Raw genomic sequence first — 15,509 nt, 5'->3', positions numbered from 1 at the left:
AAGGACAGACAAATGAAAAGGAAGAAAGAAGCTGTAGGTAGCATTAAGCTTTTAAAGTACAATTAGGCATCATATTATTAATAGGTGAAAGAGAGGGAGAGCTAATCATTCACTGTCATGTTTGAGTGCATAGTAGACGTCTTCCTCTGCTGCCTTTCAAACACCGATTCTGGCATCATCTGACATCCAGTTTTCTATTCTTGTCTCTTTTCTCTTATTCCCTGTTTTCAGAAAGTCACCTTTTCCCCTCTCTCCTTTCTGTATCTCCTCCACACCTGCTCCGCTCTTGGCCTCCCTTTCTCTCCCTGGGTCCGGTCTTTATCAAGTATCTGCTCCCTTATCTCCTCTTCAGTCTTTGGTCTCCCCCTCCTCCCCCGTCCTCCCCCTTTACATACCATTCAGCTCTGTAATCACATCATTAAGCAGCATTACTGTATCTGTAACTATGTGTGAATAATCTCACGGTGAACTGCATTTACTGCGCTAAACTCCTTTTCTGTCTCACCCTTGAGCATCAGAGGTGAGTTGGTCCTATTTCAATGAGATGAATGACGGAGAGGTGAGTCCATGGTATACTAGTTCAGAGAGGAAAGTCTTATAGTTTGATATAACTTGCTTTACTGGCACAACAGCAGCATGGGAGATGTTTCTTTCCAACTGCTCCTACTGTTACTAAGCAGGATTGAAGAATCATGCCTCTGATGCTAACAAAATGAATGAAACACTTGCACAATTGTATAGCAGTACAATTACACAACAATAACTGCATTTAGATGTATAATGTATTCTCTGTTCCTATAGCTGCATGCTACAGTATATTGTTTCTGTGCTTACATTGCTGCAACTAACAATTATTTTCATTACTAATTAATCTGACAATTATTTCCTTGATTGATTACTTGGTCCATAAAATGTCACGAAATAATAATTTCTTAATCCCAAAGTGATGTCATCACAAACGTAAACAGTTTATCACGTAAGACAAAAAAAATGTACGCATCATTTTACATGTGAATACAGGCATATGTGATGCCTATACACATTTGTATTACAAAACATGAATTGCTCCTGTCTAGTATACCTACATATTTGGAGATTTTCAGATAGACTGAAGGATTATGGCTCCTTTATGGGTTGAGATAATTCTCCTCTTCCTTAGGCTAATATAACAACGAAATTATTAAATGTTATTATTTAAAATATGAAATCACATCCATTAGTAGAAGCAGGAAGGATGGAGAGGAGGGAGGGTGCATGTGGATTTGAAAAGCGGCAAGAAAGACACCACTCACCTTCAAATGACCTTTAGGCTTATGATTTTTCTCTCTTCTCTCTCTCTCTCTCTCTCTCTCTCTCTCTCTCTCTCTCTCTCTCTCTCACTCTATCTCTGCTTCTCTACAGTAATTCTCTACATTTATTCTTATCTCTCACTCTTCTCTCTTTCACACACACATGCTCACTCTCTCTCCATCTATTAGTCCTTATCTCTTCCTCTTTCTTTCTACTTCTATCTCTTCCTCTCACTGCTTTTCTCTCACTGACGCTCTAATGCACACACACACACACACACACACACACACACACACACACACACACACACACACACACACACACACACACACTTTATCCAGTGCCTATGTGACTGGTAAAAGGATGTCATAATGTAGTGTTGAACATGCAGTAAATCACCTGATGCACCAAAGGAGAAAGACAGTCAGATGAACCAGACCAGGAACCACAACTAGACAACATGGATTTTTTTCCCCAGTGGTAGGACAAACAAATCCCCACATACACAGGTTTCCATTTACGAGGGCTCCCTAAGAAAGAGGACCCTTGAAGTGGTGGATCAATAATTAGAACAATCCTTATTACACGCTCTCATTTCCCCTTAGAGACTAAAGCTAATGTAGAACAATAGCAGCAGCATACAGTAGAGTGAGGACGCTGTGTCGCCCATTTGCGGATCCTGCACGTTTCAGGCCATGTTTATAACAAGAGTGTGGATTAAAATAGACTGATTAACCTGTGCTATATAGTGTGAATGTGAATGAGAAAATATGACACAGGCCTAGAACATGAATTGTTAGTGGACCTCGGTTGATTTGGCGACACGGAAAAAAATTACCAAAATTGTTTGGCCAAAATTGCAAAATGTTTTCTCGTTTTGCAGCTGTGTCTTTAATAACCAATCACGGTCAGCGCTAACTCTGGTGACATTGTGTTTCCTGTGGCTGCGTCACAATAAAAAGCTGCCATGTTGTGCTAGTTGTCGCTTTTAATGTGAAGCAGCGGCCGTAGGAAATGTTCGGTTTGCATTAACAGTAACCTACTGTAATACAGCGCTGATATGTGTACGGTGCGATACATCCTAATACATAGATACAATTACGGTGGATAACATGCTGCATTGTTTTCCTGTAAATCTGGCCATCTGAATTGCATGAACATTTTAAGGATTATAATCTAATCTAAACCCCCTTGTGACAAATGTGTGTTTTGAGATATAAGCTATATAAATATATACTGGCCAATAAAGGATCGCTTCTTACCATGCTTACAGTGTAAGTGATGGGAAACAAAGTTCACAGTCCTCGTTTAGTGCAACAATGTACAGTATTTGAAAGCTTATCTGATATATCTTCCAAAGTTAGTCTATTTCGTATAAATGCCATCTATATAGTGTTTCCGTTCTGAGCTGCAATGAAGGAATGGTAACAAAAGGAGTTAATTTTGTACTAAAATGGCTGTAACTTTGGTGACTTGATATGATTTACTGTAGTTAGACTGCTGAAGCAACATACGTATCACTGTAACTTTAGCAGTAAAAAGGATTCTCTCTCTGTATGTCTGTCAATGTGTTACTACAAACTGGACAATAGCTTCTTAGTTGATTAACCTAACTAACTAAATTGCATAAAGCATATCCCCACTGGGTTAATAAGAATGCCATAGATGCTACATCAATTGTCATTATTTTCACAAGCAGAAGCTTGGCAGCCAACTCAAAGTCCCGCTCACTGGCCGTCCAGCCGGTGGCCATCTTGATGGTGAAAACATTTTGCAATACTGGGAGGAGTTCCCAACGCCAATGCAATTAGCTGAGGCATGCATGAGCGCCGAATTCATTAACCTCCATCTTTTATGGGCTGGTGGGGAGGGGAGGAGGTGAAGGAGTGGATGAGGGGAAGGAGGAGGGAAGCAACACGCGTGCCGGCTTTGTTTCAGCCAAATCAGAGAAGGAGTGGAGAGAAAAAAGGGAATAAAATGAGAGAAAAAAATAAATATAGGAGAGGAATCTATTAAAATATGTACTGATAGTATGTGTCCTCTGTTGCTGCCTGCCTACAGCCTGATTGCTCTTTTCCCCCCACAGTTTACTTTTCCTCTTCGGGCCAGGCAGACTCTTGCCTTCCCACTGTTGCCATGGGCTTGCTCTGAAGGCAGCACAGGGCTGAAATCCAATTTCAACACAGTCATTCGCCTTCTAGCAGTCATTTCAAAGTCCTGCTTTAGATTCACTGCATGTGATCTGGATTTATACCTCTAATGAACAGTGATGATGGCGATAAATGATGATGACATTCACCACTTATGAGCGGGACGTGCCAGGGATCTTTGGAATTTTAAATGAAGTGGATCAAATTTAGCTTTTTAAGTTTATTATTTCAAGCTTCCAATAAAAAAATGGTACGACTTCAACAACATTCAAGACACAGGTGCAGAAAAGCTGGGAAACAGACACAGGTTTTCCTTGGAAGATCAAACACTATCAGATTTGACTGTAGAACAAAAAATATAGCTCATGACCCATATAAGCCCTATGAGAGAAACAATAGGTACTGTACCGACGCACACTCTGTGTACCAGAACGATGTGTAAAACTGGGTCCTGGCAGTAGGAAACCTATGCTTTACTTATCTCTCTCTCTCTCTCTCTCTCTCTCTCTCTCTCTCTCTCTCTCTCTCTCTCTCTCTCTCGCTCTCTCAGGGAATCCATTGGGGGCTCCTGGCTCTAGATAATGTCATTAGAAGTAAAGCAGCTTGGAGAATCTATGTAACAGTGTAACAGGGGTTTCCCGTTCAGATGACCACTTCGGCTACTGATTGCTCACTGACTCTCTCATACACTCTCATACAACGCATTAAAAATCATTCATACAAACACATACACAGACAGACACATAGAGGTGTGCTCTCTCTCTCTCTCTCTCTCTCTCTCTCTCTGGTTAACACCCCACTATTCCCAGGGTGCTAGTGGTAGGGACTTTATCTCCCTCTGTGCTGCTTTCCTAACAATACACACTACAAATATGCACACACACACTACACCAAGTTGTTAAGCAGCTGTAGCAGGGATCCCTCCCCAGACACCATGGACTCCATTAGGTACCTACTACACTACTGAACCGAGTACCATCTGAAGAAAGCAGCAGGCCTCATGTCCAATTATTTCTCATCTCCCTCACATGCACTTTGTTGATCTATTTCTGCATTTTGATAGTCAGTTACTATGGCTGTGCTTACTGTGTTACCCTCCACCATTTGATTTGAGTGTGCAAATTCTGAATACATTTTCTTCACTATGTATTGCCCTCAAAGATTCACATAATGAGAGTGTAGTGAGGAAGTAGTGAACGAGGGAGTGAGTGTCAGTGCACTGCTTATTAGGTTATATTCTGATATGAATACAGACACAAACAAAACAGGAAATATAAGCAATATAAACATATAAGCAATATAAATATATATATATATATATATTTTTACAGCTGCACTTTCATATGGCTCTTTGTAGTTTTGCTTATTTGAAGCTAATGTACTTGCACTTACTACATCTTATCTGGAGTTTGTACCTTCAAGGTTGAAAGCACTTAATTGGAAGTCGCTTTGGATGAAAGCGTCAGCTAAATGACATGTAATGTAATACAAATGTAACATAAAAAACTGAAATTGAACTGAATTACTGAAAGGTATTTTAGATGTATACATCTTAAATTTACATTAAATCTCAGAATATTTTGCAGCATTTCATGACATATACAGTAATCCACCTGCTTAGTGACTAATGCAATGAAAAAAAATGCACAAATGGGTAAATGCACCATTTACAAGTGTTCTCTACAATATGTTTTGTACCTGCTCTACCATCTAAATATAGCGTTTGTAGAGCTGTGAAAGGAGTGAGTCAAAGCAGTTTGTTGCACAGTGTGCACCAAGACAAAACAAATTTAAACAATGAGGCTGAATAATGGAGGGAAACTGACAATGTCACCTGTGACTGTAATGTCCTTTGATTTCTCATATAGTCTTTCTACATGTGTCTCTGTGACTCCGACACCTCTCGGTCTATTACCATCTACTGTATAGTGGGACACAGTGAGAGTTGGAAGGCCACCAACAGGGGTAAACAGCGCAAGAGCAAGGGCAGCCAAGGTATAAAACCACTACTGTGTATCTGTATGTGTGTGAGAAAGAAAGTGACCAACAGCAATGGCTGAAAGTTCACATCACTCAAGTAAACGACTGACAAACAAATTAACTTCAGTGCTTGACTTTATTTTGTGACATTGTGTCATTAAAAGGCAGCAGCAGCATGAGCCAAACAACAGCGCTAATAATAATCAAAGTCAAAGAGAGATATGTGAATGGACAGAGTATATCCCAACCAAAAGTCAGGATGACAAATACACAGAAAAACAGAGGGACAAAAAGAGACGGAGAAGGGAGTGAGGGAGAGAAGAGTTGATATGTGTGAGGACAGAGGGAAGGACGCAGGTCAGGCCAAAGTGAGAAGGGAAAGTTTATTATGCTCATGGATGGTGCTGTGCCTGTGCACAATCCAATCAATACAACCCTCTCCTCATCATCTCGGTCTCCTGTTCTCTTCTATGAAACATGACCCTTCATAAGGACTATAAACCTCCTATACAGATCAGCATCTCAGACACATATCATTTTTTTACACACACACATGCACACAACCACAGACGAAAGGAGAAAGTAATGTGCACTTATCGGCATGTATACAGATTTAAACTGTATAGAGAAGTAGATTCATAACCACTTCACCTTATGAATGTTTTCTTTTTGTTGGTTTAGATTAGGCCACGATAGCTCGCTTCTTGTTTATGCTGAGGTCAAATAACATTGCCAGCAGCATAATTCAAAACCAGGCACCCATGGTCGCAAAGTTCAGTAAATGTCCCCGTTATTTAATAGATCTCTCACGGTCAAATCTCCCCACATTTAATACGCAGAATGCAATGAACGCTTTCTAAAACTAGAACAGTCCAGACAGTGGAGAATTTATTTTTAACACACAACTGTGGACAGATGAGTAAGTACACATTTGTTTTTATTACTGTTTCCCTTAGTAGTAGCTTATAATTTGCTATAATCTTATTAAATACCTCCTTTATTTGCATTGGTTTCCACCACTGCTCTGTCCAAAGTAAAGAGCTGGCATTAAAACAGGGTTCTCCACGAGCTGGCATGTAAGAGAGGAGCAAGAGGAGGGAGACCCACGTGCATTTCAGTTCCTCCTCCATCATATGAAAAGCTTTGTCATCAATAAATCACTCATGTATGCATTATACATGGCTGTCTGTGCATCCAAGCACACCCACAGACACAGGCACATGCACAAGCAAGAGCCCACAAAAACCCACTGAAGCACATATACATTTCCAAAACCATGATCGAGTGAAAAGAGCACGAGAGGAGTTTTTTGCATCATGGCCCCATTTGATAACATGTGTTCTTATTTGTCATTTAAAAAAACACATGCAAACATGACCTCACACTCTTCCAAACTCCCAGCATTCATCTTACATGGTATACAGCCCCCAACAAGGTTAAATTACACCTAGGAAGCAATGATTAACAAATCGTACTCTGCGCAGGATGATTATAACAACTGACCACCTCAATTCTCAGTAAAACAAGGAACGATGTACAAATATTCAAGGAAGCCCCGTGTGACGTAGTTTTACTAAACAGACGGACAATATTAGGAAACGTTGAAAGAGTCAGAGGCAGTAAAACAAAACTCGCCATGTGTCCGTACAGTGTTCGCATCATCTACTGTAAGATCATCACGCACAATTAGGTGAATTTTTTTTCACTTTGAGCTGTCACGTGTATGAAGACATACACACACAAACATTATGCAAACACCTCACATGCACACCAACAATAAACACACCGACTTCCACATGAAAAAATAAAAGAACACACACACACACATTCTGTGCACAAGGTCAAGGAAAAAGTGTCAACTAAAAAAAGAGACTCCACATGTGTCTTGTGTAGACATGAGCACAAATGTATGTATGTGTATAGGTAGTCAAGCTGACACACGCACACACACATGCATGCACGCACACACACACACACACACACACACACACACACACACACACACACACACACACACACACAAAGTCACGCTCCAATGATGCTAGCTGAGCGGAGCAGATGAAGCCACCAGCCAACCAGCCAGCCCTTGTCTGTTACCTTTCTCTTTTGTTCCCGGGACGCTGCTCTCCTGCTCTTCCTCCGCTTCTCCTTCTCGTCCTCTAACGCATTCACATCCACTTCCCCCCGATTCTTCTTCAATTGGGAGGCCGCGTGAGCCATGATAGGCAATAAAAAAAACGAAGAAGCACCACACACTACACACGCGTGCCTCACCTGAAATCCCAGAGAAGTTCAGGGGCTGTAATTGACAAAACCGGGATCTCAGAGGAAAAAATCGGGGTAGAAAAGGAAAGGGGGGGAAAGGGAAGAAAAATGCCCTCCTTGAAAAGGAGAATGGAGAAGAGTAGGGTATCTTTTACATTTGTATGAATATCCTGTGTGTCCTTTCTTTTGGTTGTTGCTCTGGTCTGCTCTCTCTTTCTCTCTCTCTCTCTCTTTTTTCTTTTTCAAAGTGATGGAAAGACGGGAGAGAAGAGACAGCAGCTTTTCCTCATCTTCATCTCCTCCTCCTCGTGTGTCATCCGCTGGCAGTGTGAGAGGAGCGCGTCCAGGAGAGGTGAGGACAAACCGGATGGAGAGAAAAGAGACACGAGCATCACCAGCACAGAGGTGGAGGGAGGGAGGAGAGAGAGAGAGAGAGAGAGAGAGTATAGAGGTGGGAGGGAGGGGAACGGTTACTACGGCAACCACGCTCTGTTTCAGTCCGTCCTCTTAAATGTTTCTCTCTCTTTTTCTTTTTCTCTGCTCTGGTCCCTGCAGCTATACTTCGCCTAGTGCTCCAACATGCAGGTGTGTGTGTGTGTATGTGTGTGTGTGTGTGTGTGTGTGTGTGTGTGTGTATGGGTGTGTGTGTGTGAGTGAGAGAGAGAGAGAGATACAATGTGAGAAAAAGGGGAAAATTGTGTGCATTAAGGACGCAAAGGCACCGGTTAGGAAAGCAAAAGAGAATGGTGGTAAGGAGCAACAGCAAAAGAGGTGAGTATATGTATGTGTGCGTGTGTGTTTGTATACCCCCACTATCACACACACACACACACACACACACACACACACACACACACACGCAGACACAGACACACACTACCAGCTGGAGGTGGCCGAGTGACGGGGAGAACATGCAAATGACACTGGTGAAGGCGAAGAGGGAGGGAGAGGAGACTGGACAATCCTAATGGTGGTAACAGTGCATAAATATCACACACACACACACACACACACACACACACACACACACACACACACACACACGCACGAAAGAGGTAGCTATAACAGATGATATCCAATATTGCCAGTTTAATTGTTTCAACTCTGACAATGTATTATATGCTTTTTCAGATGCAATGAATGAGTAACTGAATTAATGACAACCCAAACCAAAAGCCAACCAAGTCAATGAACCAACCAGGCAACAAATGAGAAATTATTTGATAAATTAATAATTTAACGACTGCACAAGTCAAAATGTAAGAAATAAATGCATATTTCCCTGATTTCTCAGTGCTGTGCTTCTCTAACCTCAGTGTGGTCATCCCACCTTCTGGGTTCATTGACATTGTGATTGAGAGGTCAAACAGGGGACCAGGGGAGCTTTTGTTTCACCAAATCACTCAGGTCTTTGGTGCAAACAGAAGGACAGAGGAGGAGGAGGAGGAGGAGAAGGGAGAGACAGGAGAGAAGATCTACACAGAGAGGAAGAGACAAAAAAAGATCCTTGTTTGATTTTCTGTGTCTGAAGAGGGGAGGAAAGAAAAACACCAGACGTCTTATTTAGGATGTCCTTCGCTTTAGTCCACGTCAGACATGGCAGCCCAGACGGAGCATGCGGCGGCCATCTTTATGTTTCTTTCCCAGACTGCCTGCATGTCAGAGGCACCTATGAGCCTGGCTGGGTCCTGTCGATACAGAGAGGCTGCCTCATCACATGCCTGTCTGATATCCACAAAATCTACTGTGCCTCTAAATGTACATATGGTCTACATGGGAACCATATGGAAAAAAGGCTTAGAATGAGAGGAGATGATCGGTCACTGCTGCTACAGAAAGAAGAACAACCCTCCAGGGACAGATGACAGGTTTAGTTGGTGGACACCAGTCATGTAACGATGTGAGCGTGAAATTCCCTTTTCTCGTCCTCAAATATATTCATCCTCCCCATTTCATTTTTCTTTCTTTTCAAGCCCAAACACCAACCACCGGCATGAGGGGGGATGAAGCTGACTTACAGCCCCCATCATGCATCAGGGGGTGTCACATTATGCCAAATTATCATGCGGTTGCTAGGAGAGGGCCAATGGGGTGGCTTCAGGGAGGACAGGATGGATGGATAAGGAGCGTGGAGAGGTAAGAAGAGGGATTGGGAAGGGAGGGAGCAGGGGGTGGGTGCATGTGTGCAAGTGTGTGTAGATGCATGGAGAAGACAGGGCATATGTGCACATGGTAAACAAACCGCTATTCTGAAAAGAAAAGAAAAGCCTTTGTCTGAGGAGAGATATGCAAAGAGCAATTTTGATGATGAACAGGAAAATACTATCCTTTAATAGAGAAACACAAATTGTCTACAGCTGGATAAAAATGTTGTGGAAAAAAACGGTACAAAAACCTACGTAATCATTTACTATAGCTGCCAGTTCTACCGCCTTTTAAAAAATGAATTCATTGCTAAAACTCCACTCACAGTCTGAAAGCCAAAAGAAGACCACCACCTCCCATAGCCATCCTCGTAGTAAAAGGCACTGCCAAGGTGTCCTATATTTTAAGCACCAGTATTTAGTAGGCAAAGAAAAAGCACGGCTACTACAATAGAGCAGAGTTGGCTAGTGGCCGGCGAACTCTAGAAGTGGATGTTTAATGGATATTCCCCACCGTTGTCCAGGCACTTTGCCATACACATACAGCCAGAATAAAACAACCACTAGAACCACAAGAATATGATGCATAAAACGTGTCACAGAAATACTAATGTTACATCAGAGTGCATTATTAGGGTGTTTATTTTCATTTAGTAGTAGTAGTAGTAGTAGCTATTAGTAAAGCTGAAACGATTACTTAATCAATTAGATGATTGACAACAAATTCATCCGCAACAATTTTGATGTTTTGATAATGTGATTTTTCACTATTTTCTGACATTTTATAGATCAATCAATCAATCAATGGAGAAATGAATCATCTGATTAATCAACAATGACAAATAATTGTCAGTTGCAAATAAATATGACAATTATTATTATCATTGTTAATAGTATTGTTAGTAGTAGCACTCATAGTATATTTAATCTATCATCACTCATTCAGGAATTTGTTTAGAAATGAAAGAATTTAAATTGAAGTATAAATCTCATACTGAATATTAAAGCAAAGCCAAACATTCTAAATCCTCATATGTCTTCAGATGCCCCTGAGACCATGTTGCTTAGGTCATCTCTTATGTGTGGTGAGTTGCCTTCTCCTGGGGTCTGTGTATCTCACTGCTGCAACTCCCGTGGGTGCAACAAGACCAATCAAAGCATCAATCTCATTGACCTTTCTGACCTCTGCAGCCACAACAGTGTGTCCCTATGCACTAACAAAAACAGGCGAAGCAAAGACAGCATCTGGAGAGCTTGAGCTGAACAGGTCAACAAACAGGAAATTACCCAGCACGCTTTAATTAAGGGGTTAGAGGAGGTTTTGATAGAACTAGTTTTTTTAAAGGAGCTGCTGGAAGAAACTGAGTGACCCGCTTTCATCTCAATTTAACTGCCATTTTCTTGCCCAGCCCATATTATGCATAAGTTCCCGTGACGTACTAGAGCTGGGCAATATATCGATATTGATTATATCGCTATTGGGATATGAGAATAGATTGTTAGAAATAGACAAAACGTTGGTCAAAAATATGGTGATATTTGATTTTCACCATATTGCCCAGCCCTACATAAAAATGAACAAATATTACTTCGCTGTAGTCATTTAACCACCTGATCTACATTATTCATTTGCATGCATGCACAAACACAGTCATCATGCTGCAGGAATTGTAGTGCAGGAACTGCAGTTTGTGAATGGACAAAGTCACAAACTGCAATGCATGTGCTGTGATATATAATATCTGTGTTGAGGTTTTGAAGAAGGGAACATAATGAACACTCTGTCCTCTGTGGTCCAGGTGGACTGCACTCATTATTTGTACTCTGCTGCCCTCTAGTGCTGAACAGCATGAACAGTCCAAAAATGTCCTGAAAGTGCACAGTTGGCCTGATACACTACATTTATTATTAAAGCCGTTGTTGTCATTAGAAACATAAGCAACACAAATTTGTTAACCTTAACTAAATCAACATGAATTCAAGTAACATAAGCTAAAATGTAAATATGTTAAAAAAAAATGTATAACATATGAATGCATTTCACCTGTCTCCAAACCATACCTTCACTAATAAAAGGATATCTATTTTCAATATTTAAGATTTTGTATTTTGCCTCTTAGCTTAAGGCTTTTACATCTACAACACCAGATCCATACCAGCTCCATTTAACAGAAAACAACGTCTAACTATGCAATCTCCCCCTTTGCCCTCTCTGCTGGTCCCCAAGTGTGGAGAAATCTTTGTCTGGTCTGACTGCACTGTAAATGCCTCCGGGAAGAAGAAAAAGTAGACAGAGGAAGGAGGGTATGAAAGGTGCAAGGTCAAATGTCAAGTGGTTTTGGACTGACAGGAAATAGATCCACCCACACAGAAAACTCCCCCTACACCACCTACACTTGGCCTGAAGGCTAATGCATCAACATGGGGGGATGTGGTGAGAAGAGGAGGTGGGGGTTGGACATACCATATCGTAAAACCATAGTATACAAATAGAAAGGGAGGTGAGAGCAAAATCGGGATGGAGTAACTGCATATAAGAAAGGAGAAGCAAAATACAACAGCAGAGACAATTCAATATCCAGTACAGAAAACATAGATCATAGAAATTAATCACCAAGCAATTTATATTCATTTACACTGTAGCTCTGCTAGCCTCGCAGAAGCAGACAGTGTGTATGGTACAAAATATCGCAGTTGTTTTGGTAAGTCTATTTTTTTTTAACTCTCTTCTACTCATCATTCACATCCTCTCTGACTCAATCAGACGCACAAACTGGGTCTCACTCACACACAACCCCCCCCCCCCAATTCCTCTTCTCCGTCATGACTATCGCCTCTGGATAAACAAAACGTACCATGGAGATATGCGCTTTAACCCAGTTAGCTACCAATAACCTACCTAAATGTGTGTCACGACCAAGCGATCCCCTTCAAACCAGACCAAAATGTCCTTCCATGGTTTCCCCACTGAGGGGCAGACAGACATTCAAAGTGGAAGGGATACGCACACAAACACACACATATACACACTGGCAGGCAGGCAGAGTGTACACTAGGCTTTGACGTGGGTTCTTAAAATGTTGACCGACTGCATGTTCTTTTGTTTAATTTGATGAGAAGATTTTTTTCATATGAAGCGATAGGCAGAAAGAGAAAGATAACAGGGAGTTGCAGGCTTTTTACACTCACAAATACAGATTATGCGGATCATATTTAAAGCCACTAAATGAATTAATCGACAGAAAAATACTTCCTGTTAGTGAATATGTGGTCACAATGCAAAGACAGAAGATCACAGAGTTTAGGATGAAAACTAAGCCCTCAAGATAAAACTAAGCCCTCATGTCACTATGCATAAAGAAATCAGCGAGAATTCATATCAACTTAAACATCAAAGCATGCTTTTAAAAAACAATGATTCATGCAGCGTTAATGGTGGAGCAGGCAGTGTACCTACTGTCCATAGCTATACCCCAGGATAAACCACTGGGAGCAAGTGGGATACACACATGAAATAAAAAGGATTGGATTTATGTTTCCATTACACTAGTGGAAGTGGTGCAGTCAAAGAACATGAGCTAAGTCTCCAGGCTTCAATTTGCCTTTCAAGCATTTTAAAACCCCTATCCAGCTTGGTGGAAGCATAGCAAGTCATATTTATAACGCAAAAACCACTTGCAAGCAAAAACTGTCATGTATTACAGTATTACATTTTAAACTACCCAAGAAAAAGTTAATTAAACCTAACAATAATGTGAAAATGTTGGAAAACTGGTCGCATCATTTGCCATTTTACCATGAAGTCAGTGTTGTGAAAAGAGGAGAAACAAGAAAATGTCATCAAGAATTTGAATAGGTTGAAACTTTTTTCCGACAATATCTCCAGGCTATATCCAGACTTAAGAGGGTTAATCCAAATAACAAGAACAAACACAGTCGACTGTTAATTAAGAATTTCCGTTAATCAATGGGGAGTTAATTTCTTGGCTGAAACAAGTGGCGGTCTGACTGCGACAACTGCGTAGAGGGGAAGTGATCCCTTTTCTGTTTTACACAGAAATGGCAGCAGAAGAATAAACAATTTCACGGTCTGTTGGGAACAGTTATACACAGCATTGCTCATTCACACCCAGTTTCTTCCTATTCACAGGATGCTTTGTATCAGCATACCATACTGCAATAAGTCATTTCACCGAGGCACAATACAGCTGAGCAGCTTTAAAAAAAGTAGGCAATATGTTGTACAAAAGAGCGAGAAACAGAACTGGTCATCTTGGCGCTGCCATTGTCTAAACTCTGCAGACCAATTATATAAAAGTGATGTAAAGTTTCCATAACAAAAATGTTCTATGGTTCTTTTGTGCACTTTTCGGTTAAAAGTGTCTCTTAACTCTTGCTGTTGATACAGTGAGTCCAATTATGTTATGTTGTCCAGGTAATGGACAGAAGGACTGTATTTGTGGCTGAGGAGAAACTTCAATTAATAAAACACAATTTCCAGATAATAACCATTATGAGTCGGTCTGAGTGTTTTTTAATTGAAAACATCAGGGAAAAAACTGTGGTGCTATTACTTTGGAATTCTGAATCTAATGTCAGTGCAATGGAAGATAAAGGAAACATATCAAGGAAAATGTGGGTGTGATTTGTTCACAAAATGTATCTGATAAACTGATGATGAGAAACAATAAAGAGAACGAGAAAGGGGTGAATTAGCAACCTGTTGATGGCTTAAATCAGAGGTAAATGATTTGCCTCACAGGTCATCACCCTGTCACTCCTGCCAATCACAGATACCAAACCCAGCATATAAACCTCTGGGATATGCCTTGTCACTATGGCGACTGGTTCCTAAAATGAAGCAGTCCCTTAACAGTTATAGACAGAGTCCTCAGGAACTCTCTGGTGAGCGAGCTGGTGGGATATTCCGGGAACTTGACACAGAGGAAACATCAAGAAAACAAAAGTTGCCATAGTTACCGGAGGTTGATTTTGCTAATGTAGGAGGGTGTTAAAAGACTGAGAACTGCAGTTCTCTCCATAAACGTAACACATATTTAATGTTATAATTAATGCATGCAAATATTAATTAATTAAAAAGTGTAATTGATTATGGCATTTTAGGGGAGTTGTCTGTTTTAATAGATACATTTCTGAGCTATTGTGTTTTGTCTCAGTGTTTGTCGTTAGTATTGTTGAGAATTATTTTCAGTATGGATTTCAGATGATATTATTTAAGCAAATACATATGGACTCCAAGAAAAGTACCTATTGTTGTTGTTACAAAAGCTAATGAGAATCTGATATACTTCTCATTTATATCATATAGCATTATCCCATTTTTTATTTCATAAGTCATGTTTATTAATAAAAAGAAGAAGAAACAATATCAAGACTAGAGTGTTTGTTTGTGTGTGGAAAACCTTAAAACAAATTTCAACACAAATCGCTGCATGGTGTGTTCATAAATGTGTTGGTTCTCAATCAATGGACTGTGCATTAAAAAAAAGAAAAAGCCAAATTATTAAATAAAATTGTACATAATACTGCATTGTGAAAAACTGCAGTATAGTTGTTGATTTTTTTTTTTAAATAAATCCTGTGATTGCAAAATCACAAAAACTGAAGGGTGCTGCAAGAGGCATTGCATTTAAAATAATTAAACAAAAATGATGCAACC

The 15,509-nt window shown here is 40.5% G+C and overlaps 1 protein-coding gene across 38 annotated transcripts in view; it reads right to left on the bottom strand.

Annotated features, from left to right (window-relative positions):
* The window catches only part of LOC116055816 (ankyrin-3-like), a 135,125-nt gene that overhangs the window by 93,912 nt on the left and 25,704 nt on the right, over positions 1-15,509 (bottom strand). For 15 of the 38 annotated variants that reach the window (XM_035992344.1, XM_035992345.1, XM_035992353.1 and 12 more), the window contains exon 1: positions 7,518-8,021. The exons of 2 other annotated variants lie outside the window; for them this stretch is intronic. In XM_035992344.1, coding sequence (XP_035848237.1) covers positions 7,518-7,640 — 123 coding nt within the window. In that variant the 5' untranslated portion in view covers positions 7,641-8,021. Of the gene's footprint in view, positions 1-7,517; positions 8,029-15,509 lie in introns of those variants that run through there. 21 more of the 38 variants (XM_035992324.1, XM_035992338.1, XM_035992334.1 and 18 more) reach the window with 8 other exon arrangements.

Source organism: Sander lucioperca, chromosome 15 (genome assembly GCF_008315115.2).
Source record: "Sander lucioperca isolate FBNREF2018 chromosome 15, SLUC_FBN_1.2, whole genome shotgun sequence".
Taxonomy (NCBI): Eukaryota; Metazoa; Chordata; class Actinopteri; order Perciformes; family Percidae; genus Sander; species Sander lucioperca.
This window is presented reverse-complemented; position numbering and strand designations above follow the sequence as displayed.